Consider the following 15,599-nt stretch of genomic DNA (forward strand, 5'->3'; position numbering starts at 1 on the left):
GAAGTCATTTGTACTTTTAGGTAGCGGTAAAGTGACTATGCATATAAAATAAACAGTGAGTAGCAGCAGTGTAAAAACAAAGGGGGCGGAGGTGGCAATGTAAATAGTCTGGGTGTCCATTTGATTTATTGTTCAGCAGTCTTATTGATTTGGGGTAGAAGCTGTTAAGTACCCTTTTGGGACCTAGACTTGGCACTCCGGTACCGCTTGCCATGCGGTAGCAGAGAGAACAGCATTACTTGAGTGACTGGAGTCTGACAATTTTTGGGGTCTTCCTCTGACAACACCTAGTATATAGGTCCTGGATGTCAGGAAGCTTGGACCAAGGGATGTATTGGGCTGTACACACTACCCTCTGTAGCACCTTACCAGGCAGTGATGAACCCGGTCAGGATGCTCTCAATGGTACAGCTGTAGAACTTAAGGATGTGGGGACCCATGCCAAATCTTTTCAGTCTCCTGAGGGGGAATAGGCTTTGTCGTGTCCTCTTCACAACTGTCTTGGTGTGCTTGGATCATGATAGTTTGTTGGTGATGTGGACACTAAGGAACTTGAAACTCTCAAGCCGCTCCACTACAGCCCCGTCGATGTGAATGGGGGTGTGTTTGGCCATCCTTTTCCTATAGTCCACGATCATCTCCTTTATCTTGCTCACATTGAGAGACTGTTGTCCTGGTGTCTCTGACCTCCTCCCTATAGGTTGTCTCATCGTTGTCGGTGATCAGGCCTACCACCGTTATCGGCAGCAAACTTGGTGTTGGAGTCGTGCTTGGCCACTCAGTCATGGGTGAACAGGAGGGGACTAAGCACACACATTTTATTTGTGCTGATCAAACATTGAGGTTCATAGGAAACACCTACCTTCGATGATGAGATCCATTGAAGATGCAGTGTGTTTATTAGAAAGACTATGCTACCAAAGGCAAAGACAACGCAGGAACAGACATGTTTCAGAAATAAGTAGATGTTTATTATCAAGACTCAAGTCATACGGGGGGTTATAAAAGAATAGGGGAGGGAGGGAAAACAGATCTATACACATTACTACCACAAAGACAAACATACTTTGATCTATTTTTCTTAAAAAATTTACCTTTCCTTTTTTGTATTTTATACAAGTAGCAAATTGGACAAATGAATACAAAAAAGGTAAGATGTTGCAACACCATTTCACAAACAAATGTAGTTACATGAAGTTAAGAGGTGTGGTCAAATATTGACCAATAATTGTTTCCTTTCCATACTAATATAAAACCTGGTCTAATATCTATAAAAGGTTAAAAAAAAGTTTATTTACAGTCAAAAAAAGCAATTAAAAAAGTAGGAAGAAATTGACCCTAATCCTAAGGCAACAAACAGGGGGTGTTGCAGGCTCCCCCCCCCAATCACTAACATGATTCTGCTAATCAATTAATAATGATCTTTATTTAAACCTCTATTCAAACACTATTTCAATTGTGTATGTTGCTAGGCTGGAGCATCATGTAGCCCTCAAGGAGTTGTTCACCCCTGCCCACATAGTAGAGTGGACTCTCCTACACACTGATAAGGGGTCATATATTTTTTCATCCCACCCATGATTAGACAGGGTTTAGAGGTATCTGTGGTTGGGGTAGTGTAATGCTTAAGATTACGGCTGGCCTTAGAGGAATCTGATCATAGATCTGTGGTTAGCGTCTTTGGGTTTTAACTATTATTTCTAGTGACGAGGGAGAGTGGCTGGGACTGGAGCATGGCATGATGGGAGCTCATTGTTGATTGGTGGATAGAGGTGGGAGGAGCTAAGCCAGAGGCAAAGGGGATTGGTCGAGATAGAAGTGGTGGAGTCTGTTTGCTGGATGAGCTCATGTGGAGAGAAAATGGGGGATGAGAGTAGGGGGATGAAGAATTATTGGGAGTAGGGGGCAGGGGGAGGTGTGTGTGAGTTAATACATGTGAATGTGTGTGAGACTGGATGTGGGTGTAAGCCTGACCGTGTGTGTCCCTGTGTGACTGCAGACGAGGGGGTTTGGTGGTGAGGGAGAGGGGCTGGACCTGCTCAGGATGTGTGTGCTCGGAGTGTGAGTGTGTGTGTTCGGTGTGTGTGGGTGCGGGAGCAGCAGGGGAGGCCAGAGCAGTGGTGGGCGTGGCTGGAGAGTCCAGAGAGGAGGCGGGACTAGCCTGGGACAGGTGTGTGTGTGTCAGGTGTGTGTGAGACACACTGGGTCTCTCCTGAGTTCCATACGACACACACGACTTCTTGAGCTGCGCGGAGAAGTGCTCTAGAGACAAAATAAAAACACACTGATCAGTCTTGCTGTTACTTCCCAGTTATGTCATTAAGTAGAACAGAGTAGGTCACTTCTCACGTCTTCATATTGCTCTGATCTTGAATGTATTAGGTGGTTCTTACCCTCTGGAGCAGCTGACTGGGGGTGTGTCATCGGTCCCTCTGGAGCAGTCTCTGGCCTGCCATCTCTCTTCCTTTTCTTCCTCTTCCCCTGCACACACACAATCACATCACGTCCTCCACCACCACCGCACAGCAACCAATCAAATCACTACTAAATAATTACTACTTACGTAGTTGTCTCTAGCTGACCATCCAGGGTAGAGTTGGGAGTGTAGCTGTCTCTCCTTGCGGGCCATATCATAGTACTTAGACTGCTCCTCACGAGACAGAGTGTGCCACTGTAGACAGACGCACAGGGTTAACACACACACTCCCTTCTGGAGCATAGGTCATTGACCACAACGTTCAGCATGAACGCACACATCGTACAAACAATGACCGTGTGTGAGCACGCATACACACACACACACTGCCACTCACCCTGCGTCCCAGAATCTGGTTGATGGCAGCGCTCTCCTTCAGGGTGCACTCAGCCACCACCTTGGGTCTCTGCTCCTTCATGTACAGCATAAAGGCATTCAGAGGCTTCTTCACGTGAGGCTTCTTCTCCTCCTCTCTGTCCCCCATAGACACAGCACACCTCCTACACACACCACAGCACAGAGTTACGGAGTCAGCAATGGGGGGGTGGAAAAGGTGTGTGGTTTAAAGAGCTGTGTGTGTGCGTACCCGTGCTGGTTGCTGTCTCTCGGTTCCTGTTTGATCGCCGTGGAAACGATGGCAGGGTGGGGGACTGACGTCTGGGGAGGCGGGACCATGTGGGGTGAGAAACGACTGGACACAAAGCTGTCAAACACACACCATACCACAAACATAAATAACAATTAAATGACATGTTTGCAATCTTTACAGAAGTCCAGTCATCACAGTATGTAGTCTCCAGAGGAGTGATAGGTGGATGTGTGTGAGTGATTAGGTGAGCTGTACCTGGACATGGAAGAGTTCAAGGCGAGAGCTGCAGGGTAGGATGGTCTAAACCCCCCCACTGGAATACCGTACATGGACTGGCCCTGCCTGGAGACAGAAAACGAGGGAGGGGAAACAGTGGCACTTTTGTAATAGCATATGTTGTGCTAAAAAAGGTTGGCAAAATAAACTAAACCATTATTGTATTCATCATGAGAGTTTGAATGGGCGTGTGTGTGTGACTCACAGCCAGCTCAGCGGGTGTGTCATGTGTTCCATGCCTCCAGGAGAGAGAGGGTAGTAAGGAGAGAGCTCTGCTGGGTGGGGGGTGGGGGGAAGACCTGGAGAGCAACATATATATCTGTTGTTATATAGTGACAAGTGTCATCTGACAGATATCAAACGTAAAATGTGAATCACCTAGGTTTTAACATTTATACTGAGTATTCCAGACAAACTCAGAAAGAGGGATGAGAGAGGAGAGGAACTTTCATACCCGTGTCAGCTGAGAGGTGAGGAGGGGGTGTCCGTGGAGGGAAGGGGTCTGGACTGTAGGACAGGAGTGGGGAAAAGGGGGACAGGTGACTATGCTGCACCACTGGTACCTTATTGGACTAGAGAGAGAAAGAGAGGAGAGAGGGAGATAGAGAGGAAAGAGGCAGGGATTAGATTTGGAACAGCTATACAATGCTTTCAAATCGACATGAGCCTTGGCCCTAGGGCCTGCGGTTGTTTCTGGGCTGCCTGGCTGTATCAGTGACAGAGGGTGAGTCCTCCACCAGGTCTTCAGGGATATCCTCAGATACCGAACACACACTCCGTTACATACACACTCACGGTCCTGGTCTCTGTATCAGAACACACACAGCCATCGCTACACACACCACCCGGAGGTGCTAAAGTCCTCATTGTCTCTGACGGATTAACACCATTCGGCTTTAACATTCCAGCGTCTGTCTGTCTGCAGCAGGTTTGAGGGAGGTCAGGAGGGTGTGTGTGTGAGCCTGGAGAGGGTGAGGGAGGACAGGAGGGTGTGTGTGTGAGTCTGGAGAGGGTGAGGGAGGTCAGGAGGGTGTGTGTGTGAGTCTGGAGAGGGTGAGGGAGGTCAGGAGGGTGTGTGTGTGAGTCTGGAGAGGGTGAGGGAGGTCAGGAGGGTGTGTGTGTGAGCCTGGAGAGGGTGAGGGAGGTCAGGAGGGTGTGTGTGTGAGCCTGGAGAGGGTGAGGGAGGTCAGGAGGGTGTGTGTGTGAGCCTGGAGAGGGTGAGGGAGGTCAGGAGGGTGTGTGTGTGAGTCTGGAGAGGGTGAGGGAGGTCAGGAGGGTGTGTGTGTGAGCCTGGAGAGGGTGAGGGAGGTCAGGAGGGTGTGTGTGTGAGCCTGGAGAGGGTGAGGGAGGACAGGAGGGTGTGTGTGTGAGCCTGGAGAGGGTGAGGGAGGTCAGGAGGGTGTGTGTGTGAGCCTGGAGAGGGTGAGGGAGGTCAGGAGGGTGTGTGTGTGAGCCTGGAGAGGGTGAGGGAGGTCAGGAGGGTGTGTGTGTGAGTCTGGAGAGGGTGAGGGAGGTCAGGAGGGTGTGTGTGTGAGCCTGGAGAGGGTGAGGGAGGACACGATTCAGGTCACCTGAGTGCCGTGTGTGGATACTCCGGGAGACATGCTAAATGGCTGATAGTAGCAGAGCAGGGTAACTAACCAGGGTAAGTTATGTAATAAAAACAAGGTACTTCAATAAAGTATGTAAAGCTAGAAGCTTTACTTGCTACGTACAGTTGCCCTTTTACATGTTATGTGTCAGGGCAAGTGATGTCACTGCACAGTCACTAGACTGTAGTGCACACACACTCACCATGTGAGCAGGGGAGGGAGAGCGAGGGTCTTTTAAAGCAGAAGTTCCAGGAACATCCAGCATGGGCCACTTCATCTGTAGATACTAGAGAGAGCGAGCGTGATTTAAAACATACCACTTTGATTCATTGTTTGCATGCACTACATATTAAAAAATATTTAATGGACAAATATGACATATCGTGAAACGGGTATGAAGAGGGGTGTCTGTGGAGGGACGTACGAGGGAGGATGTGTGTGTTACAGAATGTGAGAGGTTGAGAGTGTGTACTCCGATGACTCTCCACATGGGTCTGGGTCAGATTATGTATGCAGACACACACACACACACACACACACCCCTCTATCTGGTGAGTGTATCAGTCAGGCCTCAGCTGCACGTCTCTCTACATTAAGGTTTATGTGTGTGAACGCTTGCTTTTAGAAAAGCAGTGCACACACAACCGGCGCTTAAGTTAGCAGGTTGGAAGGGGTAGTGGGCATGGACAATGGTGTGGTTTTAGAGGCCCTCTTGGCCGCGGACTAAAAAATATATTTTTTTAATTTATTTCACCTTTATTTTAAAGCTAATTTCCTGCAATTATAAACATTTTACCATGAGGAAGATGGAGTATTTCACAGTTTCAAAGCTAATCTCCTGCAATGGTCATGGCTTATGCCTTGCTCTTATGCGATCTGAGTTACTGAAACAAACCATGTGGGGCCCATGTGCTATTATGTGTTTATTTTTGCTATATTTCGAAATTATTTTGTACATAATGTTTCTGCAACCGTATCTTACGGCAGAAAACTTAAATCAGTTTTACCAAATCTCTATCAACATGTTAAATGTGCAACCAGAGGGAAAATAATTCTAGATCACCTGTACTCCACACACAGAGATGCGTACAGAGCCCTCCATTTGGTAAATCCTACCACAACTCTATCCTCCTGATTCCTGCTTACAAGCAAAAATTAAAGCAGGAAGCACCAGTTACTCGGTCTATGAAAAAAATGAAGATGAAGCAGATGCTAAACTACAGGACTGTTTTGCTATCACAGCACAATTTTTAAGTTTTTGAGTTGTTAAAAAAGTTTGAAATATCCAATAAATGTCGTTCCACTTCATGATTGTGTCCCACTTGTTGTTGATTCTTCACAAAAAAATAGAGTTTTATATCTTTATGTTTGAAGCCTGAAATGTGGCAAAAGGTCGCAAAGTTCAAGGGGGCCGAATACTTTCGCAAGGCACTGTACATACTACCTCAATAAGCCTGACTAACCGGTGTCTGTATATAGCCTTGCTCCTCTTATTTTCAAATGTCTTTTTACTGTTGTTTTATTTCTTTACTTACTTACTTACTTACACACACTTTTTTCCCCTCCACACTATTGGTTAGAGCCCGTAAGTAAACATTTCACTTTAAGGTGTGTAAAGCTACACCTGTTGTATTCGGCGAACGTGACAAATAAACTTTGATTTGATGCCGTGCCATTTTTGGAATTTCAGATTCTCCCTGGATGTAGTTTTTATTTTGGTGATTGTTAGCTCTCAAATATAATCAAATTAAAAATATATATATATTGCTCTCAATCTTTTCTACATACTTTATATCTGGTTTTAGCTGTTTACGCTTACACTGAAAATGTTTTCCCTTCCCGAAACCCTGGCCACGATTTAGCAGCGGCAGTGCACCACTGCTAAATGCATATAAGGGAGAACACATTGACGTAAACTACAACAGCTCAGGGGTCAGTCTCCACTCAAAGGAAGTGAGACAGGAAGGAAGAAGGGATAAGCGAGGGGGCTAAAAATGGACATGGCAATTTGTAGGAGTAGAGAGGTCTAGTATCTGTGTAGGGACAAGAATCTTGAGGTGCAAAGTGACCTAGAGGTCGAGAGAGGAGTAGTAAGATGTGCCATAGAGGGGGAGAGAGAATGTGTGTGACGGGTATAATGCAGGGGATCTCAAAGTGGATAGGGTCTGCGGAGGTACTGCAGGGAGTATATTATTTAAAAAAATTTATATTACTAACAGCTCAAACTAATTTTGGCCAAGGGCTCCATGGAATAAGTTTAGAGAGTATAATACAATATTATTAATCTACAGTTTGTGTAACCCTTGGTCACCTGGGCCTGGGATACTCACTGGGATATTGGGATCCAACAATTACAGGCATAAATGTACTGTAATTTAAACTTTAAAACTGCAAAGGTCTCTCTCCGCCCCATGATAAAAATGTGTAGAATTGCAGAACATTTGCTTAACGTTCTCACCATTTCCAAGAGATGGGCCTTTAAAATGTTCCTTCCCGGGGACAATGTTCCTTCCCAAAGTCATAGTAGAACTCCTTGTGTTGTGAATATGAGGGGTCACTGATGAATTCGCAATCACAAAATGGGTCCCAGTTTTGTTCACAGCAGACCAACATGCTACATTGAGTCGCTGACTACAGTTGAGGAAAAAACTAATGCAGCACACACATCATGAATAAGGGTCCCATTGTGTAGCAGGCCAAATAAAACTAAAATAATGAGGACCACAAGAACATAGGTGTTTGCCTGTGCAGGGAGTGTGTGTACACTGCACAAGAAGAAAAAGTGTGTGAGAGGCTGAGCAGCTCTTCCTCCATACTCTCTATTGTTACCTCGCTCTCTCTCTCTCACACACACACACACACACACACACACACACACACACACACACACACACACACACACACACACACACACACACACACACACACACACACACACACACACACACACACACACACACACACACACACACACACACACACACACACACACACACACACCCCAAGGCCCCAGGAAGTTCTAGCTGTGAGCTCTAACTGAAACCAGCTGTTAGAAATACCATACTGATGAAGCCTACACACATATACACTCTCCCTTTCTCTCTCTCTCTCTCTTTATCCCTGAACAATAAGTAGTTAGCTGCTCTATCATGAAGTCACTGCACAGCTGGAGGCTAAACATACTGCTTCTTATAAAACACCAAGACACAAACCACACACACACCAACACCCCCCACCCTCCTTAATTTAGCATAATAGGTTCCATAACCAGTTTTGCGAACACTATTCACCATAAATAAAAAGCTGTAAACAGCAGTAGGTAGCATGATGTAGCTTTCTTTGTATGTTGCAAAAACATTTGATTGCAGAAAACAACAGAATCACTTTTGAAGTTCAGCGAGAGAAACAAAGGAATTTAAGTCCACGGCAGTTTCTCTCTGCACACTAGGTAGGTAAAAAAATATATACACACACTACCGTTCAAAAGTTTGGAGTCACTTAGAAATGTCCTTGTTTTTTAAAAGCACATTTTTGTTCATTAAAATAACATCATATTGATCAGAAATACAGTGTAGACATGTAAATTACTATTGTAGCTGGAAACAGCTGTTTTTTTATGGAATAATAGGCCCATTATCAGCAACCATCACTTCAGTGTTCCAATGACACATTGTGTTAACTAATCCAAGTTAATCATTTTAAACGGCTAATTGATCATTAGAAAACCCCTTTGCAATTATGTTAGCGCAGCTGAAAACTTTTGTGCTGATTAAAGCAGCAATAAAAACTGGCCTTCTTTAGACTAGTTCGAGTATCTGGAGCATCAGCATTTGTGGGTTCGATTACAGGCTCAAAATGGCCAGAAACAAAATAACTTTCCTCTGAAACTCGTCAGTCTATTCTTGTTCTGAGAAATTAAGGCTATTCCAGGCGAGAAATTGCCAAGAAACTGAAGATCTCGTATAACGCTGTGTTCTACTCCCTTCACAGAACAGCGCAAACTGGTTCTAACTAGAAGAGGAGGAGCGGGAGACCCCGGTTCACAACTGAGCAAGAGGTACAAGTACATTAGAGTGTCTAGTTTGAGAAACAGACGCCTCACAAGTCCTCAACTGGCAGCTTCATTAAATAGTACCCGCAAATCACCAATCTCAACGTCAACAGTGAAGGCGACTCTGGGATGCTGGCCTTCTAGGCAGAGTTCCTCTGTACAGTGTCTGTTATTTTTTGCCCATCTTAAACTTTTATTGGCCAGTCTGAGATGTCTTTTTCTTTGCAAATCTGCCGAGGAGAGGCTGGTACTCTATTGCTGCAGCTTCCATCTGTGAGTTCAGATGGGAGCGAGCAGACGGAGGGAGAGCGAGACAATTCGGCTACAGCCAAAACTACCTAACTTGTAGCAGCCACAATGTTATTTATCATCCCATATAACAGTGCCTGTCTTGACTGTAAGAAGCTAGCTCGCTAGAGAACCTAGCTTGCATAAAGAAGCTAGCTCAGTAATTAGCCAAGCTAGCCAGTTATGGCTACCTAGGCTCAGGCTGCGCTTTCTCCCCAACCCCATTCAGATAAAACCACCAGCCTGCTTTTTGGTTGCTCGTTGTAGCCTACTCCTTCTCATTTTGCTAACTTTAAATTCCGTAATTTTATTCCATCTTGCATTGCATTAGTCAACTCCCACTCCACTTCCTACACATTAAGCCTCTGTCGCTTTGATTGGCCAACATACACAACAAGGCAACATTACACACGTGAAGTCTACCGATCTTTTTATGGTGCACCACCATAAAAACCGAATTCTAAAGTTTGTTTTATTATATTAATCATTTGAAATGTCACGGTATATCCTTGAACACAAAAATGACATGGATGATTTAATTTAGAAAAAAACTGTTACAATAGGCATTTCTTTTTATTTATTTTTTTACAAATGAATATTCAATACACAATATTAAAATAACCATGCACATCCCTACTGCAGACTTAGAGAAACTGACCTCATTGTCCCATTTGAGTACACAAATATGATATAATGTTCATGTCTGTGTGTGTGTAAAGGTTGCAGTGTGTGTTATGTTAAGTTTGAGGCCCTATTGCCTGTTTTGACTCCATATTGTCTCACTGGTCTTAAAATAACAGGAGAGAAGGCTATCACCACCAACCTGTACACATACAAGAGGGAGAGAGGTAATGTTAGAACAGTCACTAATCTCTCCATCCATTCCCTTCTGAAATGCACTAACGCCCAGGGATGACTGAACACCGATTGTGTAAGGTGAAAGATTGCTGAGAGAGCAACCTGAGCCACACTTGCCTCCATCTCCAACACTGGAATTAAATCAAACTATGTGACACGTGCCGAATACAATAAGTGTGGACTTTACCGTGAAATGCTTACTTACAAGCCCTTAACCAACAGTGCAGTTCAAGAAGAAGAAAATATGAACCAAGTAGGCAAAAATAAAAAAGTAATAATAAAAAGTAACAATAAGAATAACAAAAACGAGGCTATATAAAGACGGGGCACCGGTACAGAGTCAGTGTGCAGGGGTACAGGCTAGTTGAGGAAATCTGTACATGTAGGTGGGGGCGAAGTGACTAGGTAACAAACAAACAGCGAGTAGCAGCAGTGTACAGCAGGGGGGGGTAAATGTAAATTGTCCGGTGGCACTTTTTATGAATTGCTCAACAGTCTTATGGCTTGGGGGTAGAAGTCTACAACTTAGGTGACTGGAGTCTTTGACAACGTCTATTAAGGTCCTGGATGGCAGGAAGCTTGGCCCCAGTGATGGACTGGGCCATTCGCACCACCTTCTGTAGCGCCTTACAGTCAGATGCCGAGCAGTTGCCATACCAGGCGGTGATGCAACCGGTCAGGATGCTTTTGATGGTGCAGCTGTAGAACCTTTTGAGGATCATGGGGCCCATGCCAAATCTTTTCAGTCTGCTGAGGGAAAAAAGGTTTTGTCGTGCCCTCTTCAAGACTGTCTTGATGTGTTTGGACCATGATAGTTCGTTGGTGATGTAGATCCCAAGGAACTTGAAGTTGAAACTCTCGACCCGCTCCACTACAGCCTGCCTGTTCGGCCCGTCTTTTCCTGTAGTAGACGATCAGCTCCTTTGTCTTGCTCACATTTAGGGAGATGTCATTGTCCTGGCACCACACTGCCAGTTCTCTGACCTCCTCCCAATAGGCGGTCTCATCGTTGTCGGTGATCAGGCCTACCACTTGTGTCGTCAGCAAACTTAGTGATGGTGTTGGAGTCGTGTTTGGCAACCATTCGTGGGTGAACAGTAAATACAGGAGGGGACTAAGTACACACCCTAGAGGGGCCCCAGTGTTAAGGATCAGCATGGCAGATGTGGTGTTGCCTACTCTTATCTCCTGGGGGTGGCCTGTCAGGAAGTCCAGGATCCAGTTGCAGAGGGAGGTGTTTAGTCCCAGAGTCCTTAGCTTAGTGATGAGCTTCGTGTGCACTATGGTGTTGAACGCTGAGCTGTAGTTGATGATCAGCATTCTCACATAGGTGTTCCTTTTGTCCAAGTGAGAAAGGACGGTGTGGAGCGCGATTGAGATTGCATCATCTATGGATCTGTTGGGGCGGTATGCGAATTGGAGTGGGTCTAGGGTGTCAGGGAGGATGCTGTTGATGTGAGCCATGACCAGCCTTTTAAAGCATGTCATCGCTACCGACGGGAGTGCCACAGGGCGGTAATCATTAAGACAGGTTACCTTCACTTCCTTGGGCATAGGGACTATGGTGGTCTGCTTGAAACATTTAGGTATTCCAGACTTGGTCAGGGAGAGGTTGAAAATGTCAGTGCAGACGCTTGACAGTTGGTCCGCGCATGCTCTGAGTACACGTCCTAGTAATCCGTCTGGCCAAGCTGCTTTGAGAATGTTGACCTGTTTAAAAGGTTTGTTCACATGGTCTACCAAGAGCGTTATCACACAGTCTTCCAGAACAGCTGGTGCTCTCGTGCATGCGTCAGTGCTGCTTGCTTCGAAGTGAGCATAAAAGGCATTGAGCTCGTCTGGTAGGCACGCATCATTGGGCAGCTCGCGTCTGGGTTTTCAAGCCCTGCCACATTCGACGAGCCCTGCCACATTCGACGAGCCCTGCCACATTCGACGAGCCCTGCCACATTCGACGAGCCCTGCCACATTCGACGAGCCCTGCCACATTCGACGAGCCCTGCCACATTCGACGAGCCCTGCCACATCCGACGAGCGTCAGAGTCGGTGTAGTAGGATTCAATCTTAATCCTGTATTGATGCTTTGCTTGTTTGTCTTCAGGACATAGCAGGATTTCTTATAAACTGCCGCTGACCACTTCCGTATTGAGCAAGTTACTGATACTTCCGGCTTTAGGTTTTGCTTGTAAGCAGGAGGATAGAATTGTGGTCAGATTTGCCAAATGGAGGACAGGGGAGAGCTTTGTATGCATCTCTGTGTGTGGAGTAAAGGTGTGGAGTAAAAGGTGGTCCAGGACCCCCCCCCCACACACCAGCTGTTATTGACAAATAGACACACACACCACCCCTCGTCTTACCAGAGGTAGCGTCTCTGTTCTGCCAGTGAATGGAAAATCCCGCTAGCTCTTTATTGTCCATTTCTCCATTCAGCCACGTCTCGGTGAAACATAAGATGTTACAATTTTTAATGTCCTGTTCGTAGGATAATCTTAAATCGTAGGTCATCAATTTTATTTTCCAATAATTGTACGTTAGCAAGAAGAACGGATGGCAGTGGGAGTTTACTCTCTCGCCTCTGGATTCTCAGAAGGATCCCCGATCTGCATTTTTCCGGCATCTTTTCTTCACGCAGAAGGCAGGATATACTACTTCTCACTGGACTTGTTAAAGGAAAACGTTTCTTCCAGTCCGCGGTGAGTAATCACTTTCCTGATGTCCAGAAGTTATTTTTGTTCATAAGAGACGGCAGCAGCAACATTATCTACACAATATGTTAACAAATAAGATACACAAACTGCAAAACAAAATTGCAGAATTTTGGTTGGGAGAATGTAAAACGTCAGCCGTGTTCTTCGGCGCCATCTTAATATCTCCTGCCTAACTCTAAAGGCCTCTGCAAGCTTCCCATCCAAAACAGTTTATGCATATATTATGATGACATTTTGTGACGTTTTGGCATCAGGCAAGAATTTTTCCCTCGAGGCAAGCCAAAGTCAACGCCCCTTTGTTGGTGATTGGTCATCAGTAGGGACTCCTCGATGAAGTGTTTGTCGTAATTCAACGAGACATGACTCGTTTTCATTACATTTCTTCACTTCACGGCACCAAATACCAAAGTTAAATCTAACATTGAGTGACTAAGATCACCTCAGCAAAAATGTCACAATTAATGACAGATTCCGAGTTCTTAGATTAAGTCTAATTATTTTGAGGGAGTGTATACTGGCCACGGTGTTTCAAGACAGACAAACAGTACTACTGCCGCCTTTTTATTGTTGTCCAAGCAAAGTTCTTTTTAAATGCAGGTCGAAGGTAGACTATATATACACAAAAGTATGTGGACACCCATTCAAATTAGCGGACTCGGCTATTTCAGCAACACCAGTTGCTGACAGGTGTTTAAAATCGAGCACACTGCCATGCAATCTCGATAGACTAACATCGGCAGTAGAACGGCTTTACTGAAGAGCTCAGTGACATTCAGCGTAGCAGTCATAGGATGCCACGTTTCCAAATGTCTGCACTGCTAGAGCGGCCTCGGTCAACTGTAGGTGCTGTTATTGTGAAGTGGAAACGTCTAGGAACAGCAACGGCTCAGTGGTAGACTTCACAAGCTCACAGAAAGGGACAAGCGAGTGACAAAGCGCGTAAAAATCGTCTGTCCTTGGTTGCAGCACTGCCTCTGGAAGCAACATCAGCACAATAACTGTTCGTAAGGAGCTTCATGAAATGTGTTTCCATGGCCGAGCAGCCGCACACAAGTCTAACAAAACCATGCAAAGTGCCAAGCTTCAGCTGGAGTGGTGGAAAGCAGCTGGAGTGGTGGAAAACGCAGTGGAAACGCGTTTTCTGGAGAAATGAATCACTAATGCTCTCGTGGCTGAATGGAAGCAAATCACTGCAGCAATGTTCTAACATCTAGTGGGAACCCTTCCCAGAAGAGTGGACGCTGGCCAGCAGGGATGTTCTTGTCCCATCGTGCTCTAGCGACTCCTGTGGCGGGCCGGGTGCAATGCACGCTGACACGATCACCAGGCGTACGGTATTTCCTCCGACATATTGGTGCAGCTGGCTTCAGGGTTAAGTGGATATTGTGTCAAGAAGCAGTGCGGTTTGTCTGGGTTGTGTTTCCGAGGACGAACGGCTCTCGACCTTCGCCTCTCCCGAGTCCGAACGGGAGTTGCAGCGTTGGGACAAGACAGTAACTACCAAATGGATACCATGAAATTGGGGAGAAAAAGGAGACAAAAAAAGGAAAAAAGGGTGCGTGTTAAAAGGGGAAAGGGTTCCTGAACAACTCTCCCTGGGGTTACAGTATCCGTGGGAAACAGCTTTTTGGGTTTCCCTAGTCCTGGAGAGCTAGACTTAAAGATGCAGCCCGGGTTCTAAAGCACAAAAAAATGTGCAACATATTGTACACTTAAAAAAAAGTTGTCAGTATGATATGCTATTATAAATAATAATCATAGCAGGACGTAACATCATACGAAACAGATATAGTACTTAAAAAAATAAACATTTTGGCTCGTGAGCACCTTTCAAAATTACTGTCTGAAATTATATAAAAGTTTTACTTCTAGTCCTGGAGAGGAGATATCTCCTTCTGTGACAATCTGTTTTCACCCCTAGGGTTTTTGGTCCATATTTCAGTGAGGATAGATGGTGTGCTTATGGTTCAGCTCAATCAAATAAAATGTCATTGGTAAAATACACATGTTTAGCGGATGTTATTGCGGGTGTAGCGAAATACTTGCATTTCTAGCTCCAACAGTACAAATCAAATGTTATTTGTCACATACACATGGTTAGCAGATGTTAATGTGAGTGTAGCGAAATGCTTGTGCTTCTAGTTCCGACAATGCAGTAATAACCAACGAGTAATCTAACCTAACAATTCCAAAACTACTACCTTATACACACACAAGTGTAAAGGGACCCAAGTTAAACAATTTAAAGGCAATGCTACCAAATACTAATTGAGTGTATGTAAACTTCTGACCCACTGAGAATTTGACAAAATAAATAAAAGCTGAAATAAAATCACTCTACTATTATTCTGACATTTCACATTCATCAAAAAAAGTGGGGATCCTAATTGACCTATGACAGAGAATTGTTACTAGGATTAAATGTCAGGAATTGTGAAAAACTGAGTTTAAATGTAGGCTAAGGTGTATGTAAACTTCCGACATCAACTGTACATAAGAGATGAGTACTGCAAAATATGTAAACATTATTTAAGTGGCCAGTGATTTCAAGTCTATTTGTATGAATTGAGGATCAGCGAAGTGGAAGTGTTCTTTGGGCCTTGAGCTTAATGATGAGCTTGGAAGGTACCGTGGTGTTGAATGCTGAGCTATAGCCAATGAACAGCATTCTTACATGGGTATTCCTCTTGTCCAGATGGGATAGGGCAGTGTGCAGTGTGATGGCGATTGCATCGTCTATGGATCTATTGGGGTGGTAAAC

General features: G+C 45.1%; 1 protein-coding gene across 3 annotated transcripts in view; it reads right to left on the bottom strand.

Moving 5' to 3' along the window:
* Window positions 1-949: 949 nt before the first annotated feature.
* LOC124049101 (transcription factor 7-like 1-B) overlaps window positions 950-15,599 on the bottom strand; it is a 31,886-nt gene continuing 17,236 nt past the window's right edge. For 2 of the 3 annotated variants that reach the window (XM_046370448.1, XM_046370447.1), the window contains exons 4-12: window positions 5,136-5,219; window positions 3,796-3,913; window positions 3,547-3,640; window positions 3,321-3,407; window positions 3,063-3,179; window positions 2,814-2,976; window positions 2,564-2,671; window positions 2,394-2,481; window positions 950-2,262 (exon numbers count right to left, since the gene is read on the bottom strand). In XM_046370448.1, the coding sequence (XP_046226404.1) occupies window positions 1,688-2,262; window positions 2,394-2,481; window positions 2,564-2,671; window positions 2,814-2,976; window positions 3,063-3,179; window positions 3,321-3,407; window positions 3,547-3,640; window positions 3,796-3,913; window positions 5,136-5,219 (1,434 nt within the window). In that variant the 3' untranslated portion in view covers window positions 950-1,687. The remainder of the gene's footprint in view (window positions 2,263-2,393; window positions 2,482-2,563; window positions 2,672-2,813; window positions 2,977-3,062; window positions 3,180-3,320; window positions 3,408-3,546; window positions 3,641-3,795; window positions 3,914-5,135; window positions 5,220-15,599) is intronic. The other variant, XM_046370449.1, reaches the window with a different exon arrangement.

This window comes from Oncorhynchus gorbuscha, linkage group LG11 (genome assembly GCF_021184085.1).
Source record: "Oncorhynchus gorbuscha isolate QuinsamMale2020 ecotype Even-year linkage group LG11, OgorEven_v1.0, whole genome shotgun sequence".
Lineage (NCBI taxonomy): Eukaryota > Metazoa > Chordata > Actinopteri > Salmoniformes > Salmonidae > Oncorhynchus > Oncorhynchus gorbuscha.